The sequence below is a fragment of the Diadema setosum genome, chromosome 10 (genome assembly GCF_964275005.1).
Source record: "Diadema setosum chromosome 10, eeDiaSeto1, whole genome shotgun sequence".
Classification (NCBI taxonomy): domain Eukaryota; kingdom Metazoa; phylum Echinodermata; class Echinoidea; order Diadematoida; family Diadematidae; genus Diadema; species Diadema setosum.
Window position 1 is genome coordinate 36,672,220 of NC_092694.1, and position 18,344 is coordinate 36,690,563.

General features: G+C 39.7%; 1 protein-coding gene across 1 annotated transcript; it reads left to right on the plus strand.

The window, feature by feature from the left end:
* The first annotated feature begins 415 nt into the window (after nucleotides 1-415).
* On the plus strand, nucleotides 416-17,525 carry LOC140234226 (regucalcin-like). The gene is given in 7 exon segments (XM_072314288.1): nucleotides 416-499; nucleotides 501-573; nucleotides 2,042-2,221; nucleotides 3,660-3,763; nucleotides 4,271-4,385; nucleotides 10,901-11,032; nucleotides 17,317-17,525. Coding segments are annotated over 7 exon segments (897 nt in total).
* Nucleotides 17,526-18,344: the final 819 nt, after the last annotated feature.

The window sequence follows — 18,344 nt, forward strand, 5'->3', positions numbered from 1 at the left end:
GGACTTATGGACCTCGATTATTGCCTAACGTCGAGCTGGTACGCTTTTTGTGTAGTTTTGAGCTGTTGGGCTCATGACTCATGGGCTGTATGCAAAAAACACACACACACACACGCACACGTACACACACACACACAAACACACACACAGTCAAACATGTATACTAGTATAGCAGCCACCTAAGGAAGACGAAAAAGTGGTTGTTGTAGAGAGGTGGCCGCATAGACAGGGTCTTCAACATGACTTTTCTATTGGCGGGCATTGACTTAAGAGTTTATATAGGCAGGAGCTATGGCAGGTTTGACTGTCACGAGCTTCTGACTCTCCCTACTTCTCTGCTCATTTATAGTAGGGTCAGACAGAAGGAACATCACAGGTGAAGTCAATTCCGTGATCGTCGTCGGAGTCATTCGCCATGTCCGTCGAGGTGGTTCAGGAGAACGTTGGGCAAGTTCTGGAGGGACCTCACTGGGATGACGTCACAAACACGCTTCTCTACATAAATAGATATCCTTGACAACACAATCTACCGATACGACCCATCCTCGGGAGAGAGACAGAGTGTTAACATCGGTGAGAGTTAGAATTATGCATGTTTGTCACTGTTACCCTTAGAGTGCCAGGGGCCCGTTGCATAAAAGTTACAATTACAGTAACTTTGCCATCTATTATGGAAACTTTGCCATCCGATGGTCATTACCATGGCAACAATACTCCACTGCCAATCAAAATCAAGAATTCCACGGAAGTTACCATTGGATGGCAAAGTTACCGTAATTGTAACTTTTATGCAACGGGCCCCAGATTCGAGTTATGTATATAGGCTCCGAGGAATTGCAGGATATCGGAGGGTGGCAATTTGTTATTCGGAAATGTTCGTTATTCCGAAGGTTCTTTAACCTGAATATGAAATAATATTCGTTTTCCCGAGGTTCGGTAATTCGATAATGGGATGAAATTTGTTATTCCGAAGATGCATGTAACGTTATATCCTTTTCTTTGACATGTTTTTTTTTTTATACCCAGTGAATCATGGAGAGAGTTGCTGTTCAGAAGAATACCACAAAAAATAATTTATTTGTTGAATGAAAAGCATACATTCCCACGCCTCATTTGTAATCAATCTTAACAGTGATAAGTACCCTCTGGCTCTTGCAGAAAGTGAGCCAACTGCTCTTTTATTTTGCTAGAAACCGATAATATATTGTAAGTGGAATACTTTATGAGGGAAATCCATTCCGAATATAAATTAATCTGATAAGAAAGAGTAAAATATTACGAGTCCAACGGTAAAATTTTGATCGAAATCGGGTGAAAAAGAAGGAAGTTATGAAATTTTGAAGTGCGCTAATTTTTAGGAAACAGTTCTTGAACGGTCAATATGCAAGTGACAAAGTGAGCATGTCATACCCTCACATCTTACCGTAATGTTTGTTCATGAAATTTTTCAATTCATTTTTTTATTCAAACGCAATTATGTCTAAGCCTCAAATCCTGGTATATCTAACTGATCACTATACTCTGAAGTTTTTCAACCAGGAATAGCCTCATGTTTCAGACTTCAACGACAGAAACATAGAAACATGGGATTTTCGTCATTTTTTTTTCCATGATCAATGGAAAATTGTAAGGTTTTATTAAATGGTTAGCTCACTCATTTGCATAAAACATCCACTGTACAAGAACTGTTTTGTAGTATATAAGTAGCAAAAGTTCAAAGTGTCATAACTTCCTACGTGTAATTTTTCGTCCGACTTCAGTCATATTCTTGCCGTTGAAGTCTTAAGATTTTACTCTCTTTTGTTTCAGACTAACTTATTTTTTTTTTTTTTTTTACTTGATATCCCCTTTAAAAGTTTTCTTCAAAACGTTCCATAACCAGGACATCACGAACACTTATCATCCAGGAATGGCCTCGCGTAAATTATCTTTTTGTTTTTAAAAGATTATCAGATTTTTCCAAACTTGTTTGACGTGTCTTGTTGATATACATGTATCTGCATTCTGGGTTGATTCCCTCATTTTGTTACCATGACGACAGGTAAGGCGATTGGGGCTGTTGTGCCCACAGTGAGCGGGAAAACCCTTGCAGCTAGCGAGAGCCGAATTGGGTTCGTGGACTGGGAGAATGGACACTTCGAAACGGTCGCCTCTTTGGACCTTCCACCATCAACAAAATTCAGCGACGGAAAGTGTGATTCTGCCGGGAGATTCTGGGCAGGTACATGTACAGTGCACTCCCGTTACGAACACTTTTATAACAAAATTCTGATTACAACGAAATAAAAATTCAGGCTGTTTATTATCCTCGCTATATTTATTTATGTTAGGTTGTAACGAATTTCGATATAACGAAAGAAAACAGCAGGTCCCGAGCACTTCGTTATAATGGGAGTCCACTGTATACCTGATTATTGTTACTTTGGCCCGCTTTCAATTTTGATGGTGCATGGGGTACAAACAGACTGACAATGCTCACCATTAATAGCACATACGAATAGTGTCGCTGGTCCAAATGATTATACTTTTCTATAGATAACCCCGCATTTTGTTAGCCTGCTTGTAAACAACCTACAAACAGGATTCAGTTATAATGGTTCCTTTCGACAACCTGTGGAGACAGCTTGCCCGAAGCTTAACCAGAGTGTCGCAACAACTAATTCACGAAAAGTTTTGAAATGTCAAATATTTATCTAAAGGTTTGGAGCAGGTAGGGATAAATATCGGACAAACGTTTGCGCAAAGGAACTTCAAGCTGACAACAAACATGAAGAGCGTTTTGTTGCACTCTCACATAGCTCAACTCTAATTGATTTCTTCTTTATTTTATCACTTTACCTGAAGGAGTAACAACGGAACTTCCAGTGTAAAGAATGTTAAAGGAATGGTACAGTACCGGTGGAGATGAGAATTGGGCTTTTAACTTTTTGTGAGATACCAAGAAAACACTAGTACAGAGCATACCATTTTAAGAGGAATTCAAAGTTTATTTGATGAGAATCGGGTTTGGAATAACTGAAACATCCAAAACAAAGTAAAACTAAAAGATCGTAATAAAAGTGTGGGTCCCACACTTTATTAGAATCGCTCTGTCTTCGATATCTCAGCCATTTCAAAACCAATTTTCATCAAAAACGTTGGATTCCTCATAGAATTACATGCTCTTTCATATTTCATAAGAGGTTTCTCATTATCTCACCAAACAATGTCAGAAACCTGAAATTATGTGTCAACCAAAATTATAAGATTCCTTTAAAGGGTCGCAGTCAAAGAAAAATATCTTTGAATTCGTGGTTTTATAGTACGATTCGTGTAATACATGTACGCTGAGAAAATGAAAAGTACAGTTGTAAGCACATGCCTTTAAAGCTCCCAAAAGGATTCCTTTTACTGTTAAACTTTCCAGATTGAATGATATTAACACAGTGCCTCGTTTAACGCGAACGCGCTTAATGGTCCACACATTTTCAAAACAGGCGACATTAATACCTTGACATTCTTAGATTTTCAATCCTTTTCTCATTGCCAACATTTTGCCAAAGCCCTTGTCGATTCCCAATTTCAATTGGAAAAATATTTCCTTGTCTCACTGCTATAGACATTGTAGAGTTTTGTGGGAACCGTCCGGGTAATGACTTTGTTTTTAAACGCTCTTTCAGGTACGATGGCATTTGGAGAAACGGGTTCTGGAGCTGACTATCCACGACGGGGCTCCCTCTACTGCCTGGGTGTCGATAGTAAGCTAACTACCCATGTGCAAAATGTAAGTTATAGATAGATAGATAGATAAAGATAGATAGATCAATAGATAGATAGACGGATAGATAGATAGATAGAGATAGACAGATATAGATAGATAGATAGATAGATAGATAGATAAATAGATAGATAGATAGATAGATAGATCAATAAATAGATAGATAGATATATAGAGAGATAGATAGATATAGATGGATAGATCAATAGATAGATAGACAGATAGATAGATAGATAGAGATAGACAGATATATAGATAGATAGATCAATAGATAGATAGATAGATAGAAAGATAGATAGATAGATATAGATGGATAGATCAATAGATAGACAGATAGATAGATAGATAGATAGATAGATAGATAGATAGATATTATACAAATGGGTGGAGATAGAAGGAAAGAAAGGTGGATGGTCGAGGTAAGGAATTTCGATACTGCGACGGGCACATTGATTTGCGGTAAGGACTCCTTTCACAATCTTTTGCTACATTTTCATCTTGTCCACCATGCAGGTGGCCATCTCAAACGGTCTGGCGTGGACAGCTGACCACTCGACCATGTACTACATCGACTCACTCTCGTTCGGTGTGGACGCGTTCGATTACGATATAAAGACGGCAGACATTAGTGAGTTTTTTCTTAGCTCATGACAATGATGATGACAATGATCATGATGATAATGGCAACGATGATGATTATAATGCAGAGTGGAAGTGATAATGACGATGACGGTTACGATGGTGATGTTGATGTTGATAATGAATAAATGGTGATGTTAGTTTCTTGTGTTGAGAAAGCTGTAACAATTTCCCTTTTTCACAAGTGGTTCTGTTATCAATGTCAAGGTGAAATTAATACTTCCTCTCTTACATTCTCCTGTTTTCTTATACTTTATTTTGACTTGGTATCATTATGTCTATGATATTTGATACAGTTCCGGTTTCAGGACGTACTTTGATTATTGTTTCTATCTACCATCCTTTTTCATTCCCAGCTGAACTTTTACCCATTACACGCATACGGGAAGACAAATCATGCAAATGTAAATTGATATTTTTTTTTTGACATTTTGAAAATAATATATACTTTTCACTTTGCAGAGATAATGGATATGCACGTATTCAGGATTCGTTAAAGGAGACCTCCAGATGATTTTCAGATTTTTACATTTGAACAACTATAAATTAGTTATACTGAGGACAGAGTTTCAGAATTTGTGATAATTGGGATGAATTCAATTCAATTCAATTCAATTTTATTGTCCGTTTCTGGAAATTTGTTTTGTTTGCATGCATATCCGGTTACATATATATACAAAACACACGTATGAGTTGTAACATAGATACATAGACATGATAGACATACAAAAGATATACATCAATACAATATCACTATCATTGTCATATATATATAACATCAAGAAATATTAATCTGTATAAGTCAACATTGTATTGGATGTGGTGTGCATAATTGATATATACGGGTGTATAGATAATATGTGTCAATTGATAGTTGGTGTGTTTGAATGCATATCCGGTTACATCAATACATTATACATATTATACAAAGCACACACATACATTGTAGCATAGATACATAGACATGATAGACATACAAACGATATACAGCGATACAATATCACCATCATTATCATAGATATATAACATTAAAGAAGTATTAATCTGTACGAGTCAACATTGTATTGGATGTGGTGTGCATATAATATATGCGGGTGTATAAATATGTGTCAATTGGTAATAACTGTATAGGAAATATAAACAATACAAATGAATGCATGTTTATATGTAAATAATGATTGTCTAAAAATCTTGGAGGATACATACGCGTGTGTGTGTGTGTGTGTGTGTGTGCATGTATGTGAAGGTACAAAAATATGGATCTATGTGTTTTTGACAAAGGAAATATATATATACATCACACCACGGTCATAATCATTCTATATACTCCTAAATTAATATTTTCACTTGACTTTAACCTTTGGCCTTTGACCAAATAGCCCAGAACTTGCCCTATAAAATCTTTGTCGAATGACAAAATATACACTGAATTTAAAACATACGAGCAAACAAACCAACCTTGGGGCAATATTTATAAACACGGCTTCATCCACTCATACGCAATAATGATATACATATATCTGATATTTGAAATAATACAGATTTGATCATAACACAAAACTCTACACAAACAAGATATTACAATCTGAGAAATGTCCCTCCGTTCAACATTCTAATCGAGCTAGGCACAAAGGAGTCCATGAACCTACTTGTTCTACATCGAAGCGATCTCAGCCTGTTCCCTGACCTCAACACTACATAGTTATCATAAAGAGGATGAAGCCCATTATCCATGATTGTTTTGGCCTTTTCAATAATTTTACTCCTACAAAGATCTTCAAAATGTAGTTGTACCCCTAGAATCTTCTCCGCCTGTCTGACAATCTTTTTGATCAAAGAGAGATCTACCTTTCGGCATGCGGTGAACCAAACCACACAGTCATGTACAAGAATACTCTCTATGACAGCTTTATAGAACAAGTTCATGATGGAGCAATCGACATGAAAAGAGTTCAATTTGCGAAGAAAATACAATCTCTGCTGACCTTTCTTGTACAACTCCCTACAATTGTCTTCCCATTTGAGATTGTCATTGATTACAGTGCCTAGGTACTTGTAAGAGTGTACAATCTCAATGTTCTGCCCGTTCATATTCACTGGGCGACTGCTTGGTTCCATGGATTTGCGATTTCTGAAATCAATAATCATCTCTTTAGTTTTTGATGTGTTCAAATCTAAAAAGTTCATCTACACCAGTTAATGAACCAGTTCAGGAACTGCGTATATTCACACTCATTTTCCTTAATATGTCCAACAATGACGGTGTCGTCCGCGTATTTCAAAACAGACACGTTTTCTGAAGATGAGCGGCAATCGTTGGTATAGAGCACGAACAGAATGGGAGAGAGCACACAGCCCTGAGGAGAACCTATGTTGGTAACAATGGGCTCACTCATTGCGTCCCGCACTCGCACTCGTTGGATCCGACCAGGGAGGTGGAAGAAAAATTCTTCCACCTCCCTGATCCGACTTTGTAAAAAGTCCACAATCCAGAGGATAATCGATGGTCTCGCTCCAAGTCGCTTCAACTTTTCAACGAGTATATGGGGCCGAATTGTGTTGAATGCAGAAGAGAAATCTACAAACACAGTGCGCACGTAGGTTTTCGTCTCGTCGGTGTGCTTGTACAGTAGATGTGTCAGATAGAGAACAGCGTCTTGAACTGGCTTGTGCCGAAAGGGTGGGTTGGGTGGTGGCGCGTCGCGTTAATGGGAACACCACCCTTCGTCCAAAGCCCCCCCCCCCCCCGGTTTTGCCGAAAGGTTGCGTTGGGAGCGTTGGCTCGCGTCGCGTTGACTGGAACCCCACCCTTCGTCCAAAGCCCCCCCCGGTTTTGCCGAAAGGGTGCGTTGGTACTTTTTCTCATGTAATATTAAAAGACGAGTTTTGAATTTATATTTAACCTTCAAACAACCATTTCAAAGAGGCTATCGTCCGGATCGGTTTACACTCTATTACCACTTGGTCTACAGCCAGCTGGTCTAATAGACTGTTTAAATATCAGTTGGTCTAATAACCAGTTGGTCTAGTCATCATTTCGTCCAATTACTGTTTGGTCTAATTATTATTTGGTTTAATTACTATGTGGTCTACAGTCAATTCGTCTAATAATAGCCATTTGGTCTATTTTTGGTCTATTATAAGTTGGTCTAATTCCATTTCGTCAAAAATCATCAAAATGTTAATGGTCTAAAATAAAACCAAATTTGTTCAATATAAATTTGGTGTACACATCAATAAAAAGGGCCCACCCCCCCCCCAAAAAAAAAATAGCCCAGTTGGTCATATAGACGAAACGATGATTGAACCAAATGGTACCTGATTAGACCAGGAGGCTGGCTATTAGACCAAATGACAATAAGATCAATGGTTATTAGACTAAATGGGTGTAGACTAAACCGAGGCTTGACCAAATTTTATGGGCAATGGACCAAAATTAATGATTTGTACACCAAATTTATATTGGACAAATTTGGTTTTATTTTAGACCATTTGATGATTAGACGAAATGGAATTAGACCAACTCATAATAGACCAAATCGGTATTTGATGATATGAATTGGTGTTAGACCAAAAATAGACCAAATGGCTATTATTAGACGAATTGACTGTAGACCAAATAGTAATTAAACCAAATAACAGTTGTTATTAGACCAAACAGTTATTGGACGAAATGATGACTAGACCAACTGGTTATTAGACCAACTGATATTAAACAGTCTATTAGACCAACTGGCTGTAGACCAAGTGGTAATACACAATTGTAGAGTGTAAACCGATCCGGACGATAGCCTCTTTGAAATGGTTGTTTGAAGGTTAAATATAAATTCAAAACTCGTCTTTTAATATTACATTCTGAGAAAAAGTACCAACGCACCCTTTCGGCAAAACCGGGGGGGGGGGGGGGCTTTGGACGAAGGGTGGGGTTCCAGTCAACGCGACGCGACCCAACGCTCCCAACGCACCCTTTCGGCAAAACCGGGGGGGGGGGCTTTGGACGAAGGGTGGTGTTCCCATTAACGCGACGCGCCACCACCCAACCCACCCTTTCGGCACAAGCCTCTTGAACTGATTTGTTCTGCTGATATGCATACTGGTGAGGATCAATCAGTTCTCTGATTGGCTGGAGGATACTCTTCAGGATGATTCGCTCAAAGCACTTCATAACCACAGAAGTTAGAGCCACTGGGCGGTAATCATTGTGTTGGGATGGGCGGGGCGTCTTTGCTGCAGGAATAATAATAGATGATTTCCAGCAATTAGGGACTACTTTCTCGTCCAGAGACATTTGAAATAACGAGCAAAAAGGTGATGTTAATTCTCTTGCACAATGTCGCAGTAGTTTCCCACAAATTTTATCAGGCCCTGTAGCTTTCCGGGGGTTGACTCTACTGAATTGAAGGTAGACATCGTTCTCGTTCACTGTCACAGATTCATCAAACATACGGTGAAGTTCATCCTTTTGTGCCTCGATGACATCGATGAATTCGTTGGTATCGAATCGGCAAAAGAATGTGTTAAGTTCACTTGCCATCATTTGGGGGTCGTCAATGTCAGCAAAAGTTTGGTCCCGTCGTGGCTTATAATCCGTCATAGACTGTAGGCACTGCCATGCCTCCCTGGGCTTATTAGCTTGAAAATAATTCTGTAACTTCTCTTTGTATTTCCTTTTAGCATTTTCTACCTCCCGCTTCATATCCAGATGAAGGGATCTGAGCAATTGTTGATCTCCCGCAACAAAGGCATCACGTTTAGCCTTGACTATGTCTCTTAAATGCTTTGTGATCCAGGGTTTGTTATTAGGATATACACGGACAGTTTTACTTTGTACGTGAAGATTCTGACAGAACACCACGTAGTCGTTTATCGCGTCAGCGATTTCATTGATGTCATCTGATGCCTCAAAGAAAACGTCCCAGTCAGTAATTTGAAAACACGTTTGAAGTTTGACGATTGCGTCATCGTTCCACACTTGCACCGCTTTCTTTTCTACTTTGTGGGTTTTGAGTTTTTGACGGTATTTAGGTAGCAGGTGCACTGTATTGTGATCTGACAGGCCAATCCCTGGTCGAACAACGGACTTGTAAGCGTTTGGAACTGAAGTGTAACATCTGTCCAGAATGTTCTCACCTCGAGTGGGCTTATCAATGACTTGACAATAGTTTGGCATCTCGTCTTCTAAACGACAGTGATTGAAGTCCCCCAATACAATTTTTGGTGAATCCGGTGACTGAGCTTCCATCTCCCCAACAATGTCCTGAATATACCGCGCAGATTGAGTTTCGTTGGCATCAGGGGCAATGTAAACCAAGACTATGTGCACTTGGTTAAACTCACGGGGCAGGTAAAATGGACGGAAGGACACACAAAGCATTTCCACGTCTTCATTACAGACAGAATGCCTAACAGTGAAATTAGTACACCATCTTTTATTGACGTATATACATACTCCACCGCCACGCTTTTTGTTGGTCTGTTCTTGAGATCTGTCTAATCTGGCAATATCAAATCCGTTTATAACAATGCTTTCGTTAGTTATGCCTGGATTTAGCCAAGTTTCAGTCATGCAGATTATACTGGAATTGCGGAAATCGTTACAGTACCTTGTCAAAGCTCTGACTTCGTCAACTTTGTTATTAAGCGACCGCACATTGCTAAGGGTGATCACTGGTAGTGGGGGTTTGTTTCCTCTTTTTCGCACCCTGTTCCGAACTCCGCCACGTTTCCCCCTCCTTCTAAGTCCAGGAACTCCATCGTTACTGTCCCGTGTCGGTGTCCATTTGGGCAGACTTGCCGGGACGTCCCTGGACGCAGGTGCATTGGCGAGGCTGTACAGGAATTGGCGGGAGTACTGAATCGTCGGAGGCAGTTCAGGTGACGCAGAAACAAAGCTTTTTCCAGGCAACAGTGTCGTCAGTAATATCGGAAAACATATCATCAAACTCAATATGGTTTCCACATGCATCTTTGCAAGCACAAATACTCCACAAGATCACAAAATATGTGAAAAACAAATATCAAATCCGGAGACGAAATGACATGCAAACTGGTCGCTACAGTGCAGCGCCCTCTTATAAGAATATTTTCAAAGTTTAGAACAAATTGCAATGAACAAGGATGATGACATGGCAGAATCACCATAAGAATGTATGAGTTGGGGCTCGAGGAAGCAGAACAAAAGAAGAAGGCATGCATATATTATACACAGGTGAACTCGCAAGCAAGCGGTACTGTAATGGAATTACACTGCTACATTTCTGAAATATGTGAACCTCCTATGTCATCATCCTTGTTCAGTGTAATTTGTTTAAGATTTTTCAAAGTATTGTTTCTCTGCTCGAGAACCACAATAAATTCCACAAATCTATACATGGAGTTGTCGATTTATGTACTACATGATGGGAAATTATGAAAATCGCCTGGAATATCCCTTTAAGTGGATGTCTCCTTGTATTTTTTCCTAATGGAATAACGATATTCTTCCACACATAACTCCGTGCTCAGGTAACCGTCGACGAGTCATCACCGTTGCCGAGTCAACTGGATTCCCGGACGGTATGTGTATCGACAGTGAGGACATGCTCTGGGTGGCCGTTTTCCGTAGCGGTAGCGTGATTCGGTATAACCCCAGAACAGGTTGGTATCTCGGGTGATAATTTCAATTTGGCACTAACTAAATGGCAGTAAAATTGAATAACATCAATATCAAGGAGAAATTCGATAATCATTTCACCTGTCACGGGAAGGCAAGGCAGCGGGAAGAGGAGGGTAAAGTTTGTCTTCTGCAAAATTTTGACTCAAAATCATGAACAGCATGATTGTAATGAGTGTACAAAGTTTCAGCTTAAACTACTAAGTTGTCAAAGGGATGGTGTAGTATTGGTGGAGATTAGGATTGGGCTCTTAACTTTTTGCTAGATACCAAGATCCAAATTATGAAATAATATAGATCATAACCATTTTAAGACGAATTAAAACTTCTTTTTTTTTTTTTGAGATGCACATACGGTTTTGGAATGGCTGAGACATCCAAAAACAGAGTAAAAAAAGCGATCCGAATGAAAGGAGATCCCACCTTTAATCTGAATTGCTCTGTTTTTTACATACCTCAGCTATTTTCAATTTTATTTATTTATTTATTCATGGTTTAAAAGATAACTACCATGGCAGCCTAACAAGGCCGAATTGAGGTAGTTTACACAGTGATACAACATATCAAAACAATATCACATACATATTACATATAAAAAAAAACACAACTTACATTACAGAACATATGAAGAGTTTGTTTGCAAAAACCGATAAGTCCATATTTGTCAAATGGAGATATTTGTGATTAAAGGTCAAGAAAAATAAAGAGAATAATAAGAAAATTTTTGCTTCTTTTGACCATAACTTCAAAAATGTACCTTTATGTGTAGTGACCAATATATCATTTAAAAGGTATTATTTTGTACTTTATGACAGAGACCGTACTTCAAAATCTTCAAAAATGGACTTATCGGTTTTTGCAAACAAGCTCTTCATATATAGTCATATAATAACATAACATTGCTTATTCATTTCATAACTCAATTTCCAAAGCACAGATATAACATTAAAAAACCGTCAGACATTAAAACATTCATGTAATACAAATAAAAACAGATACAATTACACTTTTGAACACACTCGACATTTTTACACCTCACATAGACCGTACATCTCCCTTTGGCAAAAACTTTGGCACATGCATCACATATTTTCATACTACCACAGAAGCATACACATCTATATACTCCGCATTGCATATCGCAACCCATATTATATTGCGTTTGGGTATTATGTAATCGATTCGTAAACGAATACCGGCGTTATGGATACACTTACTTCTACACCCAAGCTGACAATGCATGTTTGCACCTTCCCCTTTTTAGCTCATTTGTGTTTATAATCACATGATATGGACTAATGCACATGGTATGCATTCACAGGGTTGTACCTTTAAAGATGAACAAACACATTCAAATAAGCGACCATAAACCTGGCCAGTATAATGAGAGGAAGAAAAAATAGTAAACTTGAAGAGAGAGAGAAGAAAAAAAAAAGGTGACATTGACATCTTACATTACTGAACAGGTATAGTGATATGATAACGTTGTACTATTGCTTATTCGTTGCACAACTCTTGTTTCCAAAACACAAATATAACAATAAAAACCGTTAGACATTAAAACATTCATAAATGCAGATAGAGACGGATGCAATACACTCTTAACCACACTCGACATTTTTACCCCTCACATGCAGCGTACACCTCCTTTTGGCAACAACTTTGGCACATTCATTACCTATTTTCATACACCCACACAGGCATACACATTACTACTCCGCATTACAAAGCATAACCCAGATAGTTGCGAAAGGGTATTATATAATCAATACGTAAACGACTATCGGCGTTGTGGACACACTTGCACTACACCTAAACAGACAATGCATGTTTGCTCCTTCCTTTTCCGCTCTTTCAGAGTGTGTTTGTAATCACATGATGTAGACTAGTGCACCTGAACACATACAAGGGGCTTGATACTAACTCATACGCATGCGTAAAAGCGTACGCCAGCGTTTACACACACATTATCATATGCATTCGCAGGGTTATACCTTTGAAGATATATTACAAATAACATTCAAATAGGCGACCATAAGCCTGGCCAGTATAATGGGAGAACTTGAAGAGAGAGAGAGAAAGAGAGAGAGAGAGAGAAAGAGAAGGAAAAAGAAATGACATTGACGTCATTGACTTATAAAACAAAAACAAAAACAAACGGCGAATATGAGAACAGTGTTCACCCATCTTGTTTAAAATATATAATTCACTAACCAAAATTCTATTTATAACTGTTGACACTATCAAAAATTATTATGTTTATTAACTTCATTTGATACAGGGGAGGGGGTATTGAAATAACCAGAAAAGATCACAACCAAAAATATCTTCGTTGCCATTGAGACAAAATATGTGGATTTAAAAAAAACAACAGAAAAAAAAGCCCCAACAACAACCAATTATACATAAAAAGTGGACATAAGAGTCACTATCCATCCATTCAAATTAGAAATACGGTCATGATTCACAATCCATGACCATTTACATAATCATTGTGGACATTACAAATTGTGTATATTCATAAGTCTCGTTAGATATGGCAAAGGACTTTTTCGAAATCGTTCGGTATTGCATTTGAATTCCGTTCTCCTTGAGTTTCTAAGGTTATACCTTTTAGTTGTTTCTTTTCGCACAGGAAAGAGGTCACTGAGAGCAGAAGACTGAATGTTCTTTGCGAAAGATACACACAGTTCAGTTCGTCTGCTTTCCAGCGTGTCCAGTTTACATTGTTTCAGGGCTTCATCATAACAAGTGTAATCGGGTCCGAGGATTATGCGACACGCGCGCTTCTGGATGCGTTCTAAATCATTACACTGCTGTTTGGTGATGCTTCCCGTCCAAACTGGAGCGGCATACTCGGTTATTGGGCGGACAAAGGATTTGAAGATGGTCACAAGATCATCGTTGGCAAAATAATGATATTTCAGCTTCCGAAGCATGAATAAGCGGCTGTTCGCTCGTTTGATCATTGATGTGATGTGCGTATCCCATTTCAGGTCTGCCTGTATGAACACACCGAGGAGTTTGACTGTGGTACACTGATTGATGGTGATATCGCTCAGCTGTAAAGTGGGGGGTTCGGGATTTCGTCTAGAAAAGCAGACATTCATGCACGCGCATTTTTTCGGATTTAAACGCATGTTGTTGTTTGCAGCCCATGTGTGAAGTTCACGCAACACATTTGGAAGAGTCGATGATTCGTTGATAGGGCGAGTTTCTATTATGGTAAGGTCATCGACGTATTTGAACCGGCGGATGTTTCCATTGGTAGTGGCCAGGGCAGAGTTGATCATTGCTAGAAAGATGATTGGTCCAAGTTTGGTTCCTTGCGGGACGCCTGCGTGTACAATGGACCAATCAGAGAGCGTTCCGCTGTATCGGACCGCGTGCTTTCTGTTTAGGAGGAAGTCGCTGATCCATGACACATAACACGAAGGGACTCCCATTTCAAGTAAGTGTTTGACTGCAATCGTGTGGTCGACATGGTCAAACGCTTTGGAAAAATCGGTGATCAAAACTGATGACGCTTGTTTTGAACGATCAGCGTTTAAGTGCAGGGTATGAAGAATGTCTATTAAGCAATGTGTTGTCGAAGTCCCTTTCATATTACCGAATTGGGCTTTGTCCATGTTTGGCATCATTGCTGTCAAGGTGTCTTGCGCAATGAAATGTTCTGCCACTTTTGAAAAGTGATCTGTTAAAGCGATTGGGCGTAAATTCTCGATTGATGGTGGTGAAGATTTGGGTAGCGGTGCGACAATCGCTCTTTTCCATTGCAGGGGAACACATTGTTGTTTATACGATGAATTGAGTAGATGCGTGAGCGGTTTTGCTAGCTCGTACGAAAAAGTTCTGATGAACTTCGCCGTGATTCCATCTGGACCAGATGCTTTCTTTGTGTTTATCTTATTGAGCTGCTGGTACACTTTCCACGGTTCAATGTCTGGTATTTGTTGAGACGGAAGGTATGATGGGAGGTGGGTGGTGGTTAATGGCTCAATGTCCTGAATGACAGATAAGAAGTGAGTAGATATGGCGTTGGCTATGCCTCTCTTGTCGTCGCGATCTACGTTTTCCACTTCGACTGTGGCTTGTGTCTTGGTGCCAGATGTAATCAGGCGAATTTCACGATACCAGTTTCTGGGATTGGAGCGCTTCAAACGGTCTACATCCCTTCGATGAGTTCTTTTTGCTGCGTTTATTTCTCTTTTCACTTTATTTCGGAAGTGTTTCCATTTTGAGTCCCGTCCAGAGTGAAACGATTTTTGTCGCTTTAATATGAGTGACTTGATGTATGTAGATAGCCACGGTTTATCATGATTGTGTTTTTTGATAGTTTTTAGAGGGAAAAACCTGTCCTGTGCTTGATACAACGTGTCATAAAACGCTGTACATTGATCGTTCACGTCGGTGGCAGTGTAGACTTCATTCCAGTCGTGTTCGCTTATCCATGCGCCAAAGTCTCGAATATCACTGTCTCGCATTGGTCTCACGAGTTTCCGTTTGCAGGTATTGTCGCAGGGTTCGGGAACTTTTGGTTTGAGGAAAACACAATTGTGATCGCTTAGTCCCAAAGGGGGGCCAATCTCGATGGGTTTGTAGTGATCAGCCATGTTGGTCACGATTTTGTCTAGAATTGCCTCATTTCTGGTTGGTTTATCAACAATCTGGCTTATGTCATCTGAGAGCAACGGGGTAAGATCGAGTCGATTGAAGTCTCCCATGACAAGGATGCCGCTATCGGGTTGAAGGGAGAGGATGTGGTCGATTGTCGAGCTGAGGTGCTCAAGTAGAGTTGGTGCTACGGGACTCCGTTGGGGGTAGTAAAGTGAGCAAACGAAAATGGTGCTGATCGCCCGTGGCAACCGCGTTGGTCTGACTTTAATCCACATAGCTTCGACATCTTCAGGCACTATTATTTCCTCAGCCAGTTTTGATGGTAAGCTAGCTCGGATGTAGGTTGCTATGCCGCCTCCTGTGCGACATGCCCTTGGCTTGGAGTAGAGTTTGTAGCCATGGATGCTGAAATGGTCAGGGGGTTCCTCAGGAGAGAACCACGTCTCAGAAATAGCTGCGATATCAATGTCGTTATGTTTCACAACAAGTTCAAGTTCATCAACCTTATTATTCAAAGATCGTGGGTTGCATAACAAGGCAGTTGGCAGCTGACAGGTTGTTTTGAAACGTTCAATTGTTACGCTAATGAGGTTCGACTGACCTAATTCGGTGGATTTGGGCACATTTCTCAAGATGGCGGGTCTTCGCGTAATGCGAACGGGTATCGGGCGTCGTTTCATTGACCCAGCTCTGCATCCTCTATTTGTAGTTTTTGCTATGTTGAGGTGTTTCAGAAGGGTCCATGTATTCGACGGAATTCTTATTTTCTTCAGTGGGTTACCAAGTTCAAACAGTTTTTGTACAGAGTACTTTAACATTGTGAAGACGTATGGCCAGGCTTACACTCACAAAATCAGTCAGTGTACTTACTCCGTACGCTTGTGTACATGCAAAGGTGAGTTCCGTGGAGAGTGAGTCCCGTCAATATCATACAAGTGTCCAAATCATCCAATAAACTTCACAATCCAACCTTTAAAAGTTCCACACAAACCATCACGAATGTAACACAACTATTTCACTCCAAGTAAAATACGGATGGCTGTTCCACTTGAGGATAAATAACGATATAAAACCGAGAGAACTGAAGAGAGCAAAGAAAAACGTTCGGCAGCCGGCGGGGGCGCACTTAATTTCGCAGAAGTTTTAATTCGTTTAATTCGTCAAAACTAATTTTCATCGAATAAACGTTGAATGCTCTTTCATATTTCTTAAGAAGTTTGTCATTACCTCACTAAAAAAATGTAAGAAACCTGAAGTTAGATCTCAACCAAAAGTAACGATTCCTTTACCGGTCGATATCACTCAAATAGCTTCTTTTGTTTTCATATTTATTGAAGGCTAGTTCAGTGCAGGTGAATTATTGAAACCCCTTGTTCAGTGCAGGTGAATTATTGAAACCCCTACTTCAAAGCCCATATCTTGAAAGAGTGAAATGTTTGATTTTGCGTCATTTCTTCAGTAGGCAATTTCGATTAGTTATGCATTATACTCCAAAGCTGAGAATTACAATGTGAATCCTTGATCTTTGCTTAAAAGCAAAAACAAACAAGAAAAATACAAAACAAAACAAAAACAATCAAAAGTGTCGTCTCGCCGTCTTTTTGGTGACTTTTGTGACGGGCAATCACATTTATGATTCTTGATCTGCCAGGAGAAAAACTTCGTACTGTCACCCTGCCGGTCACTGTCATCACAAGCTGCTGCTGGGGTGGGGCCGGGCTCGACGAACTCTACGTGACCACGGGTAAAATGACTCTCACCGAGGAGGAGCTAAAGAAACAGGACAAGGCGGGGTCCCTCTTCCGGGTCACGGGGTTAGGGGTCAAAGGAGTTAAGGGTCAACCGTACAAGGATGTGTGATGTCTCAGTGACAATTTTCAGCGGGCACACGTTATTGGTTTGGTATTATAGTTGTTTACAAGCACACACACACACATAATGTTCTATGCATGTAATAGTATGGGTGTCATGCAGGTTGTATAAAGCATCTAAAACTAGGCTTATGTGTCATGCAAAACGTGTGTGTGTGTGTGTGCGTGTGTGTGTGTGTGTGTGGTGAATGACTGCATGAAATCGATATCAAATGTCTAATCATACGTAAATAATGTAGTTCATATCGCAAATCTGCATAATCTTCATTGCATTGATTATGTTAACTGTGAACTATTGTTAGCTGCCCATGTCGAGTGCCATTATCTTGAGATATTGCTTCCCGCATGATTAATGTTGCTATCCCTGGTTTATCTTATTAGATGACATGAAGCACTGCAATGCCTCACTTGTGGAATCAGCTAAACTGATGGTAACTACACTGTAGTTGCAAAGAGATCAGAATCCTGCATCCAAACTGTTATGTTCCACGTTTGTTCATGTGCCAATTTTCAGGCTGTACATTATATAAGCATCAAAAACTAGGGTTATTCGTCATGCAAAACGTGTGTGTTTGTATGTGTGTGTCGTGAATGACTGCATGAAATCCATATCAAATTGTCTAAATAAGTACATGTGGTTCATATCGCAAATCTGCATAGTCTTCATTGTATTGACTAATGTTAACTGTGAACTATTGTCAGCTGCCCACGTCGAGTGGCATATTTTGAGATATTGCTTCTCGTCGTCGCGTGACATACTGTTACACTCCCTGGTTATACTGCTTTAAACGACTTTATCACTGCAGTG